General features: G+C 45.7%; 1 protein-coding gene across 1 annotated transcript in view; it reads right to left on the bottom strand.

Moving 5' to 3' along the window:
* The window catches only part of LOC130367518 (uncharacterized), a 32,025-nt gene that overhangs the window by 1,471 nt on the left and 15,206 nt on the right, over positions 1-15,348 (bottom strand). Inside the window, exons 3-5 of the mRNA XM_056569939.1 lie at positions 4,491-4,558; positions 2,425-2,619; positions 1,433-1,586 (exon numbers count right to left, since the gene is read on the bottom strand). Coding sequence (XP_056425914.1) covers positions 1,433-1,586; positions 2,425-2,619; positions 4,491-4,558 — 417 coding nt within the window. The remainder of the gene's footprint in view (positions 1-1,432; positions 1,587-2,424; positions 2,620-4,490; positions 4,559-15,348) is intronic.

Here is a 15,348-nt window from a genome sequence, read left to right as displayed (position 1 = left end):
TCATCTGTTGTCTTGCTGGTGTCACCTTTTTCTGTAAAAGTAGTCAGACTGTAAGCACAACCCCCACCTGTGGACGTCGGGCTCTCATACCACCCTCATGGAGTCTGTTTCTGACTGGACACATGCACATTTGTGGTTTGCTGGAGGTCATTTTGCAGGGCTATGGCAGTGCTCCTCCTGCTCCTCCTTGCACAAAGGCAGAGGTAGCGGTCCTGCTGCTGGGTTGTTGGCCTCCTCCATGTCTCCTGATGTACTGGCCTGTCTCCTGGTAGCGCCTCCATCCTCTGGACACAATGCTGACAGACACAGCAAACCTTCTTGCCACAGCTCACATTGATGTGCCATCCTGGATGAGCTGCACTACCTGAGCCACTTGTGTGGGTTGTAGACTCCGTCTCATGCTACCACTAGAGTGAAAGCACCACCAGCATTCAAAAGTGACCAAAACATCAGCCAGGACAGGAAGCATCAGAACTGAGAAGTGGTCTGTGGTCACCACCTGCAGAACCACTCCTTTATTGGAATATCTTGCTAATTGCCTTTAATTTCCACCTGTTGTCTGTTCCATTTGCACAACAGCATGTGAAATTGATTGTCAGTGTTCTTCCTGAGTGGACAGTGTGATTTCACAGAAGTGTCATTGACTTGGAGTTACATTGTGTTGTTTAAAGGGGTACTCCGGTGCTAAGACATCTTATCCCCTATCCAAAGAAGGGGTTACCATGCCTGATCGCGGGGGTCCCCCCGCTGGGGACCCCTGTAATCTTCCACGCTGCACCCCGTTAGAATCAGTCAGGGGGATGGAGCACAGTGACTTCACGGCTCCGTGCCCATGTGACGTCACTCTCCGCCCCCTCAATGCAAGCCTATGGGAGGGGGCGTGACAGCTGTCATACCATTACAATAGACTTGCATTGAGGGGGCAGAGCCGTGACGTTACTATGCTCCGTCCTCGTGGTCAAGATGGAGTCAGCCTAAGGACCTCCAACGGTTCCGGAAGCCGCTAAAGATGGGTGCTGCATAGTAGATCCCGGGGGTCCCCAGCAGCGGGACCCCGGCTATCTGACATCCCCTATCCTTTGGATAGGGGATAAGATGTCTAAGCACCGGAGTACCCCTTTATTTATTTTTTAAGTGTATGTATTTTGTTTTGGACTTGGCCCCTCTGTCCCCTGGACCCAATAGCAGTCATGGACCTTGATGGTAGGTACTTGGTAGGTACGCCACTGACTTCTATGCTATTGCTGGCCATCTTTAATACCTGGATTGGAAATTCTAGGAGTTGGAGTTGCCCTTTAAGAATAACTGTACAATCAAATAGTGATGCTTATGCGGGGGCGGTAAAGAAAAGTGGTTGTCACCATTAATTAGGATTTCTTTTTAGTTTCTGAGGGTTATAAAGAGGATGTATATAAAATTGGGCACCACTCACCTGCCACCCACCGCCGCAGCCGTCTCCCCTTGGAGAAGTTTCTCGCGTACACAACAAACGGTGAAGGCGACAAACATTGTGATGATGATGAAGCAGCTGACCAAGGAGATGATGACCGCCAGACGGAAACCTTTATGGGACGTCAGCGAGATCGCTAGGAGGAGAAAACAGGTCATGAATGCTGGTTGGGGAGAAGAAGAAAAAATGCTCTTTCATAAACAGCGCCACTCTTGTCCTCAGGCTGTGTGTGTTATTGCAGCTCAGTTCCATAAATGAAACTGAGTTGTAATACCGCCAACAACCTGAGGACAGGTGTGGCGCTGTTTTGGGGGGAAAAAGTAGCTGATTTTCGCTAAATCTTTTTAAGTTGGGAGGCTGAGGTGTAATACCGCACACAACCGGTGGACAGAAGTGGTGCTTTTTTTCTTTAAAGGGGTACTCCGGTGGAAAACTTATTTTTTGTTTTTTTAAATCAACTGGTGCCAGAAAGATAAACAGATTTGTTAATGACTTCTATTAAAAAATATTAATCCTTTCAATACTTATTAGCAGCTGTATGCTACAGAGGAAATTCTTTGCTTTTTGAATTTCTTTTTTGTCTTGTCCACAGTGCTCTCTGCTGACCCCTCTGTCCGTGTCAGGAACTGTCCAGAGCAGCATAGGTTTGCTATGAGGATTTTCTCCTGCTCTGGACAGTTCCTGACACGGACAGAGGTGTCAGCAGAGAGCACTGTGGACAGACAGAAAAGAAATTCAAGAAGAAAAGCATTTCTTCTGTGGTATACAGCTGCTAAGAAGTACTGGAAGGGTAAAGATTTTTTAATAGAAGTCATTTACAAATCTGTTTTAACTTTCTGGCACCAGTTGATTTAAAAAAAATGTTTTCCACCGGAGTACCCCTTTAAAACAGCTGTGGTTTTCTTCATATTTTATCTTTCTTTTTTTTTTTTTTTTTTTTTTTTTAGTCGTATATAACTCGTTCTCCTCCTTACCCTGACATTGGGGTTCCTGGTGACTCCACTGGAGGCCGTCCCCTTTCTTCTGACACTTCAGCTTATAATGTCCCAGTAACTGGAATCCATCTTGGCAGCTGAATAAAGCTACGGAGCCCAAAGAACGTTCTGCCGCTGCAAACACGTGAAAAGATCCACCAGATGGCGCTGAGAGTGCAGGACACCGCGCTGCGCCTAGAACACAATGGAAATAGGAGCCGTCAACCAGTTTATCTGTATTCTACAAACATGGCAGGGAAGTCGTCTAAGGCTGGGTTCACACTCAGTATTTTAATGTGACAAAAATGAAGAAATGACCCTTTGCTACAATGTACAGTAGTGAGAGCACAGCTTGTATAACAATATTTAAAGGGGTACTCCACTGGAAAACTTTTTTTTTTTTATGAACTGGGGCCAGAAAGTCAAACAGATTTGTAAATCACTTCTATTTAAAAATCTTAATCCTTCCAGTACTTATCAGCTGCTGTATGATCCACAGGAAGTTCTTTTCTTTTAGAATTTTCTTTGCTGACCACAGTGCTCTCTGCTGACACCTCTGTCCGTGTCAGGAACTGTCCAGAGTAGGAGCAAATCCCCATAGCAAACCACTCCTGCTCCCGACAGTCCCTGACCTGGACAGAGGTGTCATTAGAGAGCACTGTGGTCAGACAGAAAGGAAATTAAAGAAAAGAACTTCTTGTGCAGCATACAGCAGTTAAGTACTGGAAGGGTTAAGATTTTTAAATAGAAGTAATTTACAAATCTGTTTAACTTTTTGGCACCAGTTCTTTTAAAAAAAATAAAGTTTTCCAGTGGAGTACCCCTTTACTGTTGTGTCCTCTCAAAATTACTCTATACACAGCCATTAATGTCTAAACCTTGGTAACAAAAGTGAGTACACCCCCAAGTGGAAATGTCCAAATCGGGCCTAATTATCCATTTTTCCTCCCTGGTGTCCTAAAACTTATTAGTGTTACAAGGTCTCGGATGTTACTGTGGAGCAGGTGTCTTAAATGTTGTTATTGCTCTCTCACTCTCTAATACTGGTCACTGAAAGTTCAACATGGATCTCATGGAAAAGGACTCTCTGAGGATCTTAAAGGGGTACTCCATGGCCTCAACGTTTGGAAAAAAAAATTCCGAACACTAGGTGCGGGCTGCTGGGGTTCGTGATGTCATGGCCATTCCCCCTCAATGCAGGTCTATGGGAGGTGGCGTGGTGTCAGCCACGCCCCCTCCTATAGACTTGCATTGAGGGGACGGAACATCACAACCTCCCCTCCTGCACAAAATGTTACGAAGGCTGGGGCAGTGGAGTATCCCTTTAAAAGAACTGTTGCTTTAAGAAGATTGCCATGCCCCTGAAACTAAGCTGAAGCATGGTGTGTAAGACTTTACAGCAGTTCCACTCAGAACAGGTCTTTCCATGGTCAAGCAAAGAAGTTGAGTGCACGTGCTTAGTGTCATAGCCAGAGGTTGTCTTTGAATGCTGCCAGCACTTCTGAAGAGGATAAAGGGGTAGATGGCGAGCCTGTCAGTGCTCAGACCATACACCACACACCGTACCAAATATGTCTGGGGGGGTGGAATGTCCACCCTGAGAAATTCCGTGTGGACCTTCCCTGCACAGGTTAATATGATGGGAAAATATATGCCGTGGGGAGGACACAGCCTTAATCCCCAAAACACCAGCACCTTCATGTAACTACAAAATTGCTTATGTGATCAGGGCCTTATCTAATGCAATCATTATTAGTGTTTAAAAAAATAATAATAATTTTTGAAAATATATTCATAAAAGAATAAAACTATTTTAAAAAATTTCAGAATTTGTTAAAAAAAAATAACATTAAAATAATAAAAAAAGTTTTTTTTTCAAAATTACAAATTTCATTAATAGTTTTAATATCAATATTATAATCACAAATAGATTTCTGTTACCCACCTCCCTTATCCCTCAATATTAAGTTTTTAACTTTTTTTCCTACTTTTTTTTTTTTTTTTTAGACATTTTCAGGTAGAGAACAAATTCTGTAGATTTAAGCAGCCCAGATATAACTCCTTACCTGAGGAGCTGGGAGTGATGGGAATTATGGCGTCCTGCGTCTTGTTTCCTCTTTCGGGATCTCCGGCCCTGCTCAGTCCGGGTAAAACGAGATAAAATGTCCATAAAGCGATAGGAACCATATTCTCTACAGATCGGATGATGTTCTGTCCCAAATTTCCCGTTCCCTCACGAGTCCCATCTCTAATCATTATTACCGTCCTATAGTGATGTGGACGGCTCTAATATCGCTTAGTAATGTCTGTGCGAGCCGTCACATTATCCCCCCCCACACTAATTCTTCATCTGGTAAATCCCGCACCTTTAATACCGGCTCTTAATAAAGGCCGCGGCCCACAAAATATCCATTTTAATTCATGACTCTTAAAGGGCCAGCCCATCTACTACTGTCCTACTGTGATGGATCCCATTTTACATTATGGACGGCCAGGAAGTCAGCTGACCCAGGACTGACCACTTCCTCTGATACATATATATATATATCTTTATTTCTCCAAAGCATTTGATACGGTGCCATATAAAAGATTGGTACATAAAATGAGAAGGATTGGGCTGGGGGAGAATGTGGGTGGGAAACATAGGGGAGGTTATTAATGGTTCATAATCTGGGTGACTGTTACTTCTGGAGACCACAGGGGGCAGCACTGAGTCCTATTTTTAATATATTTATTAATGACCTTGTAGAGGGATTGTATAGTAAAGTGTCCGTCTTTGCAGATGATGCTAAGCTCTGTAAAGTGGTTAACACAATAAAAGACAGTGCACTGTTTATAGTAGATAACACCATGAAGGACAGTGCACTGTGTATAGTGGATTGCAGAAAAGAGGACAGTGCACTGTGTATAGTAGATAACAGCATAAAGGAAAGTGCACTGTGTATAGTAGAGAACACCATAAAGGACAGTGCACTGTGTATAGTAGAGAACACCATAAAGGACAGTGCACTGTGTATAGTAGATAACACCATAAAGGACAGTGCATTGTTTATGGTAGATAACACACTAGAGGACAGTGCACTGTGTATAGTAGATAACACAATAGAGGACAATACACTGTCTATAGTAGTTAACACACTAGAGGAAAGTGCATTGTGTATTGCAGATAACATCATAAAGGGCAGTGCACTGTGTATAGTAGATAACAATAGTGAACAGTGCACTGTGGATAGCAGATAACACCATAATGGACAGTGCACTGTGGATAGCAGATAACACCATAATGGACAGTGCACTGTGGATGGCAGATAACACAATAGTGAGCTGTTCTCAGTGTATAGTGTGTCAACACACTAGTGGCATGGGCAAATAAAATCATGGGGTGCATCAATAGGGGAAAAGATGCCCATGACAAGGAAATATTTCTACCGCTGTACAAATCACTAGTCAGACCACACATGGAATACTGTGTACAGTACTGGTCAGATCACACATAGAATACTGTGTACAGTACTGGGCACCAGTGTACAAGAAAGATATAGTGGAGCTGGAGAGGGGTCGAAGATGGGCAACCAGAGTAATACGGTGAATGGGAGGGCTACAGTACCCAGAAAGATTATCAGAATTAGGATTATTTAGTTTAGAAAAAAGAAGGCTTAGAGGATACCTAATAACTATGTATAAATATATCAGGGGGCCGTACAGAGATCTCTCCCATGATCTATTTATACCCCGGACTGTATCTATTACAAGGGGGCATCCTCTACATCTAGAGGAAAGAAGGTTTCTACACCAGCACAGACGGGGGTTCTTTACTGTAAGAGCAGTGAGACTGTGGAATTCTCTGCCTGAGGTGGTGTCATGGGGAACCCTGTAAAAGAGTCTAAAGGGTCTGGATGCATTTTTGGACAACAACAACATTACAGGTTTATAGATACTAGATTTATATGGACAGAACGTTCATCCAGGGATTTATTCTGATGCCATATTCAGAGTCGGGAAGTAATTTTTCCTCTCGTGGGGCAATTGGCATCAGCCTCATGATGTTTTTTATGCCTTCTTCTGGATCAACACAGTAGGGATATAGGTTGGACTTGATGGAGTTTTTATTTTTTTTTTAACCTTAAAGGGGTACTCCGGTACTCCAGTGTTCTGAACATTTTGTTCAGAACGCTCAGAGATGGAAGCCATGATCATGATGTCACAGCCACGCCCCCTCCATTCATGTCTATGGGAGGGGGCGTGTCGGCTGACAAGCCTCCTCCTATAGACATGAATGGCAGGGGCTTGGCTGTGATGTTAGGGCCACTGCCGCAGGAACCCCACGTTTGTTTAGAACGCCGGGAGAACGCGGGGGGCACCAGCAGCTGGACCCCCACGATCAGACATCTTATCTGGATAGGGGATAAAATGTCTAGCAGTGGAGAACCCCTTTAAGAACTATGTAACTTTATGTATTAAAAGAGTTATCCAGTATAAAACAACGCTGGGGCCCCGGCTCTCTGCATGAATGAAGTGTCAACCACGAAACGGTAGTCCACACGCCCCTCTCTGTGGGAGAGCCGGAGATACAGCGTTCATGTCAGCTGCTATTTTGTGCTGTGGATACTTAATTTTTTATATTTTTTTAAAATACTGGACTACTTTTAAAGGGGTACTCTGCCCCAAGACATCTTAATATAAGATGTCTGATCGCTGGGGTCCCGCTGCTGAGGACCCCCATGATCTCCCTGCTGCACCCGGCATTCGGTTAGTGCGTCAGGTACAGCGCCGGAGGCTCGTAACGTGATGGCCATGACCCCTCAATGTAAGTCTATGGGAGGGGGCGTGATGCCCCCTCCCATAGACTTACATTGAGGGGACATGGCCGTGACATCACGAGCCTCCGCCCCGTATCACCAGTCATTCGACATTAAGTTTGCTCTCTTCACCGGCTGTCTAGGATGCCGCAGCCGAGATCAAACACTTTATCCTCTATCCAATGGGGCGGAGTACCCCTTTAAGCACTGCGATTTTCTGTGGGGCAGACTGGTGCTCACATGACCCAGCTACAGTCAGAATGTATACATGGATGCAGCTGTGCTGGAATGAAGCAGGAGGTGCTGTAGGACTAGTGATGGGGAGTGCTTCCTTAAAATCAGTTCAGATGGAGAGAGCGCTCTCAGGTTTTTATAGGTTTTTTTTTCTTCTGCGTCAGAACACGCAGCAGATTACTCCTAATCCCGGGGATTACACAGAGACTTGTTCTGCTTTGCACCAGATCTCAATCCTCAGACCATGGGGGATTTATATACCGCGGCTTGTTTTTCCTCAGCCAGATTTAACAAGATTTCAGTGAGTGTTTTGCATTGAAGATAATCTCATTTATAGGACGTAATCCAGGATCGGCGCCGGACCATTCCATTATAGCTGAAATGTAAGCAGCCAGAGGAGAACACAGAAATCCAAAAATATTCTTAAAGGGCAAGACTCATACATATGTGGTGTCCCAGTACAGGATGGTGTGGCCCCATAGTTTCCTTCTGCCCTGTCAGGCAGAGTCCCTGCATGTCCCCATGGTCCCCCTTATAGTATCACCATAATGCACATATGGTTGTATAATAAAATGTACTGTTTCTTTAATAGCTGTTACCATGTGATTGCCACCCAGAAGGCACTAGTGACCAGGTGACCCCCCAAGTGACCTATGGGCTCCTTGCACAGACCCCCTATATAACCAGGGGAGGGGCTACAATCTCTCTCTTCCAGCATTCTTGCTCCTGCTGAGGTCCAGTACAGTCGTCTCAGAGTGTGTCCGGAGCATTGGAGGCCTCAAGCCAAAAATCTGCAACCACAAGTCAGCTAAAGTAAGCTCAGTCATCTTCATGTCAATGGTCAAGTCAGTCAAGTCTTCAATATAGTCACCGTGGCCTGCACTAAAGTGTCTCTGCATACTGCAAGTCCCAACAAGCCTGCGATGTCCCCCTGTGTCACTGGTCACCTCCTTGGGATATTGGCTGTACTGCATAGACTGTATCACCTGTCTACCCTCAGTAAAGGTACCGTTGTCTGTAACTTGGCATCGGTGTCTTCATTGCTTCCGTGCCTAGCTAAACCACGCTCTGGCATCACGACAAGAAGGGGTTAATAACATCTGCCCCCAGGGATACAACATCTGCCCTACATTGCACCCCAGCACGCCACAACTTTTTGGCGTCACGAACAGAACTACGGTTGTGCACCATTTACGGGTGTGAAAGAGTCAATCTGGTCTGGGGCTACCCGCACGCGCGAGCCCAGCGGTGATGGCCCTTCAGTGTTGCAAGGAGGAGCTAAGGATCTGCCCTGTGTTGCACAGGGGAAGACTTTCCCGACAGGCTAAAAACAGGAAGTTCCCTGGGTACAGCCATATTGGAGGTTCCGGCCGCTGCGTCCGTCTCTGCAGTTTATAATCAAGCACCCACTGCAGCGCAGACTCTGCATAAACCAACGAACTCCCTCAGCAAGTCTCCAGTACCGGTGGGGTCACATTAACCCCCTAGTGCCCAGTAGTGTTATTGGGTGCTTGCCACATAGTGGGGGAGCGCCATTGAGGGGGTTCCAGTCAGTCAAGACTGAGTCGCTGCAGCATATCGACAAGCATTTTAAAGCGACAGTGCACTCAAATTATCTCCAAGTGAAAGCGCACTTAAAGTCTGCAAGATGTCATCACCCAGCCCTCCAAATCAACCAGAGGACAGTGCCAATTCATCTCCAGCAGCGGGATCAGCTGTTGCCTCAGCGGCTGGAATGCTGCCAGTCCTGCCTGCAGTCCACATCAACAACCTGGGTGTTCCAGCGTCAGCATCGGTTTTCCTGGGGAATCCTGTCCTCCCTACCTACAATGGAGACCCCTTAGGGATTCAAGGAGAAGATCCAGAGTTTGTTTGTCTTTTATTCTTTCTCTCCTAACCAATAGGTGCAATTGCTCACAGGACAACTCCAGGGACCAGAACTAGAAGTAGTCCGCACCTGGCCAGCCTCCGAGAGGGCAACTGTAGAGCAGATCTTTGAAGGACTCTGCCAGGTATTTGAGTCACATTCTCCATCAGAGGTACATTTGACTGTATGAAAGGTGACAAAAGCCAGGTGAGACTTTAAGAGCTTATGCCGTAGCCCTACTGAATGCCCTAGAGACTGTCCAAAAACTAGATGGCATAACTCCCGAGCAGGGCAACAAGGTATTGATGGATAGATTTATCGATGAGGCGCATAATAAGTCATAACTCATAATAAGGACAAAGCCCAGCTGAGAATGTTAGCGGTCCAAAACCCATCTGAGAATGTTAGCGGTCCAAAACTCCAGTCTGTCCTTCCCTGCTTTTAAGAGACTGGCTATTCAAGTCAGTCTGGGACTGAGTCGGAGGAAGTTTGCACACCTGTCCCAGAGCCACTAGGTGCAGTAGTTAAGCCCATACCACCACCATCACTGGCCCCCGCCCCAATGCCACCTAACTTGCCGGTTACTACAGCCTCAGAATTACAGAGTGTTAAGCAGGACAATGAACAAGGTGGTGATGGAGCTTGTCACCCGGGCCATTCCACCTGACCGTGAACCATCCATGCCTAGGAAACCTACTCCTGCTCCCCGCAATTTTAACCCCCAATCATCCACCTAATTGGCCCTCGGGGACTCAAAGACCCTTTTGTACCTATTGCAATAAACCGGGACATTGGAAAATGTAGTGTTGGGATTTAAACGGATTTCTCCTGAGGTCGTGGGCCGACCCTCAGGAAAACGGTCACCAGGTCCAAACCCCGAACAACCTAAGTCAGGACTCCCACTTTGACGTCTCCTGTCCCTTTGTAAAGATTATTGTAGAAGGTGTACAGTTGGAGGCGCTGATAGATACAGGGTCGCAAGTGTCTACTATACCTACAAATGTTTTCTATACGCACTGGAATGACATTTTATTGTGTGAATCCGATTATGTTGATTTTAGAGTAGTGGCAGATAACGGGAAACCAACACCCAGCCATGGATATTGGGAGCCAACCATCCAGTTGAGAGAGCATGTACTAAAGTGGGCAGGGAGTGATTGTAACTAATGTGTCTGATAAAGGGTCTGCTGAGTTTATACTGGGGATAACTATCATGAAAAGCTTTCTCTGAAATTGTAGATTACTTGCATGCCTCTCTCCCATACATGTCTCCCTCAGGCCAGAGGGCTTGCGCAGCACCACTTGAAAGTTCTACAGGAGGAGCAGGAGTTTGCCAACCAACAAGGTGAAATCTGCAGAGTACGAGTCCAAGACATCAGACCAATGACCCTACAACCCAACTCAGAGAACATCCTCTGGTGCCGTACACGTCCTTGGGTAAGGAACAAGGACTATCAAGCCCTGCTGGAGCCTTTGCAACTGGAAGACCATCTCCTTTTATGAGCTGCGAGAAGCCTTGTCACGGTTACCAACGGTAGAGTCCCCGTCCGGTTAGTCAATCTGACTGACGCTGCTACTGTGTTACCAAAGTACACCTCAGTTGCCCAGTTGTATCTTCTAGAGTCAAGGGACATCCTAACAGAACGCAAGGTGGCCCGACAGCGTGCGGCCCAAGTAGCTGAAGGATCCGGTGCAAGTACTCCTTAGCCCTGGTGGGGGCAACTCCACGTAGGAGATGATACTACCCCAAAGGATCAAGTCAAGGTAGTCGTCAACGTCGCCAAAAGGTACCACGAGGCTTTTAGTAAACACCCTACAGACATTGGACGTACCTATATGATCCAACACAGAAACCTCACCGGCGACAGCCCACCTATTAAAGAAAGACACCGTCCAGTCGTGCCAGGCATGTATAAGACTGTCAAGAAGATGTTGGCCGATATGAAAGAGGCGGACATCATTCAAGAAAGTCAGAGTCCCTGGGTGGCGCCCCTTGTTCTGGTCAAGAAAAAAGACAGAACTATCCGCTTTTGTGTTGACTACAGAAAGTTGAACAATGTTGCACATAAGGACGCTTATCCTCTACCCAGAATTGAAGAGTCCCTCACCGCCCTCTGGACTTAACCAGCGGATATTGGCAAGTGCCTATGGCCATGGAGGACCGAGAGAAGACCGCCCATGGGATTGTTTAAGAGTATGCCATTTGGGCTATGAAATGCCCCTGCTATGTTCCAGCGTCTGATGGAAAGGTGCCTGGGTCATCTGAATTGTTAGTGTTCTGTTGTACCTGGATGATGTCATCGTGTATTCTAAGTCCTACCAGGTGCATCAAAGTCATCTGTCAGACATCTTCCACGTCCTGATCAAGCATGGGCCGAAGATTAAAACCTCAGTGTCATCTGCTTAAACCTCAGGTACACTACCTTGGTCATGTTGTCAGCGCTGAGGGAGTCCAGCCTAATCCTGAAAAGGTAGAGATTGTCAAGAACTGGCCTACACCATGCACGTTGAAAGATGTCAGGAGCTTCCTGGAATTTGCTGGCTACTACCACCGCTTCGTTACCCACTTCACTCAGATTGCAGAACCCCTCACAGCTCTCCTCAGGGATACGGCGAAGGAGAAAAACAGTGGAAGAGTACCTGTTGAATGGGCCAAAGAGCAAGAGACAGCATTCTGAGCTCTTAAACACCTGTTGACAGAACCACCCATCTTGGCGTATCCAGAAAAACGAAGAGTGGCCTCGATTGTTGCCAGAGTTGCTGGAAATTTATAACAATACAGTCCATTGTTCCACAGGATACACCCCTTTCTTAATGATGTGGCGGCATGGGCAGCTTCCGAAGGACTGAACGTTTGGACTTCAATAACTCTCCACAAGCTTCCATGGAGCGAGTTTCTGACTATCAAAGAAGAATCTAGGAAGCAAAAGAGATTGTCAATAAAAAGATGGTCAAGGCTCAGCAAAAGCAACAGCAAGACTATAACAGTGATGCCGCCGCCACACACTTTCAGTTAGGTGACAAGGTCTGGCTGTGGTATGTCTCAAGGAAGACCTGCTTGAACCTCCTGTACCTCCTCAACCAGCTGTCAGACCTGTGAGGGAGTACGTGCCAGGAGAGGGGATCCACCCATCCATGGATATCCCCATGTTCTCTCCCAGACAACCTGCAGTCTTCTGTGTCCTGCCACACCAGGGGCTGGTGCAACCAACCCTAGTCACCTCACCAGCTCCAGTTCTGTCACCATCGGCACCAGTCTACACCCCAGTTTCCAGGTCTCCAGTGTCTCTGCTAGCCAGCCCGAGTCCTGATAGTCCAGAACCAGGTCCACTTCTGGAATTTGATCACCATGAATCCCCTACAACTCCTGTCATGACAAGGGCTCCCGAAGAGGGAAGTGCTGTGTAGGTCCTAGAGGTCTACACAGGGCCAACTGCCAGCAAGATACAAAGAGTCAAGTAACCGTTAGTATCACACAGAGTGACTGAGTACATATATATATTCACGTACACATATCCGTCATTTCATTAGGGCTGTAGCACTAACCATAAAATGGTCCATCCAAATGTTTTTAAGTTGTCATACGTCTAATGTATAATGTCTTCTTGTGTCCACGTGCTCAGGATACTTTGCTGGCCAGAAGATATTCCTGTACCCACTATGCACGTATCAAATAAAGGTAACAAGTGTCAATTGTTGTCTAGAAATGTCCAGTCTAATCTATATATCTAGTGTTCTGGGGAGAAGTGTGTTATGCCAAGGGACCCCAGTAGCCAAGGCATTGGGCAAAAAGCCTCCGGCAACCCAATCTGTCAGAATTGTGTCTAATGTTCTATATAATGTCATAGTCATGTATATAATGTCAGTCATATATAAGGTCATAGTCATATTCTTCAGTAGTCTTTATAAGTTCAGAGCATGTATGGACATTTCATATACAAGGATGCTTTACATCTACCAGTTCAAGCAAGTTCAGCCTGGATATGGACGTTGTGTGCAATGCCCCAGGACTGTATGTGGCCCATGTGGTCATTTCGCTTCTCCGCCCTCCAGGACTGGGCGAGTTTGTGGTATCCCAGTACGGGATGGTGTGGCCTCGTACTTTCCCTCTGCCCTGTCAGGCAGAGTCCCTGCATGTCCCAGGGGTCCCCCTTATAGTATCACCATGATTTACATATGGTTGTATAATAAAATGTACTGTTTCTTTAATAGCTGTTACCATGTGATTGTTACCCAGGAGGCACTAGTGACCAGGTGACCCCCCCCCCAAGTGACCTATGGGCTCTTTGCACAGCCCCCCTATAAAACCAGGGGAGGGGCTGCAATCTCTCTCTTCCAGCCTTCTTGCTCCTGCTGAGGTCCAGTGCAGTTGTCTCAGTGTGTGTCCGGAGCATTGGCTTCAAGCCTAAATCTGCAGCCACAAGTCAACTCAAGTAAGCTCAAAGTGTCAAGTCAAGTCTTCTATATAGACACCGTGGCCTGCACTAAAGTTTCTCTACATACTGCAAGTCCCAGAAATGTCACCTCCTTGGGATACTGGCTGTACTGCATAGACTGTGTCATCTGTCTACCCTCAGTAAAGCTACCGTTATCCGTCACTTGGCGTCTGTGTCTTCATTGCCCCCGTGCCTAGCCCAGGACCAGCGGTATTACCTTCGGGTGGTTAAGGCTAAACCACGCTCTGGCATCACGACAAGAAGGCGTTAATAACATCTGCCCACAGGGTTACAACATCTGCCCTACATTGCACGCCACACATAACCTTATGCTATACGATGACCCCAGGGGCGTAGCTCTAGAGGTAGCAGTCATACCGGGGCCCTGGTGCCTAAGGGGGCCCCAAAACACATCTCCCCATAAGAGACCAGTATTATAATTGGCATATGGGGCCCCCTATGAGATCACTGGAGAATGGAGAAAGTAGAAATCCCTCACTTGTCTTTGATTTATTAGTTATTACCCATGATGCCTCATGATAAGCTAGGACCTCATTCACAACTGTGATGGAGGTGCAGTTTACAGGCTGTCTTCACATGTTGTATTTTTACTGCATTTTTATTTTATTTATTTTTTTACATGTTTTTACTGCAACTTTCCAAAATTGCTGTAAAGATAACGGGAGAGATTTATTAAAACCTGTGCAAAGGAAAAGTTGCCCATAGTAACCAATCAGATGGCTTCTTTCATTTTTCAGAGGCCTTGTTAAAAATGAAAGAAGCGATCTCATTGGTTGCTATGGGAAAATTTTTCTCTGAACAGGTTTTGATAAATCACCCCCTACGTTTTCACCTCAGTATGCAGAATTATGGTAAATATAGGCATTTGCTTCTCCTCTGGACAGTTCCTGACATGAACAGAGGTGTCAGCAGAGAGCACTGTGGTCAGACTGGAAAGGACTACACAACTTCCTCTATAGCATATAGCAGCTGATAAGTACTGGAAAGATTAACATTTTTAAATATTTTTGCAATTTTGGAAGTTTTCACCTCAATCTACCCAATTACGGTGAATAATACGATTTTTGCAGCAATTTTTCAAAAATCGTCAACCAACATAAATTCTACCACAGTGAACAGTGCTGAAAGCAAAACCGCAGCTGCCCAATAATTGTGGAATCACGGTTTTCCTCCCGTATCAAAAAAATGTTTTTCAACACCTTATACGGCTACATCAACAGAAGTAAATACATTTAAATAAATTAATTAATTTCAATTAAATTCATTAATTTGAATTAATATATTTAAATGTATTTATTTAAAGGGGTATTCCAGGAAAAAACTTTTTTTTTTTATACATCAACTGACTCCAGAAAGTTAAACAGATTTCTAAATTACTTCTATAAAAAAAAAAAATCTTAATCCTTTCATTATTTAAGAGCTTCTGAAGTTAAGGTTGTTCTTTTCTGTCTAAGTTCTCTCTGATGACACCTGTCTCGAGAACCGCCCAGTTTAGAAGCAAATCCCCATAGCAAACCTCTTCTACGCTGTGCAGTTCCCCAGACAAGCAGAGGTGTCAGCAGAGAGG

The sequence above is a fragment of the Hyla sarda genome, chromosome 4, assembly GCF_029499605.1.
Source record: "Hyla sarda isolate aHylSar1 chromosome 4, aHylSar1.hap1, whole genome shotgun sequence".
Taxonomy (NCBI): domain Eukaryota; kingdom Metazoa; phylum Chordata; class Amphibia; order Anura; family Hylidae; genus Hyla; species Hyla sarda.
The sequence above is the reverse complement of the archived record's forward strand: the minus strand, read 5'-3'. Positions and strand labels throughout refer to the sequence as shown.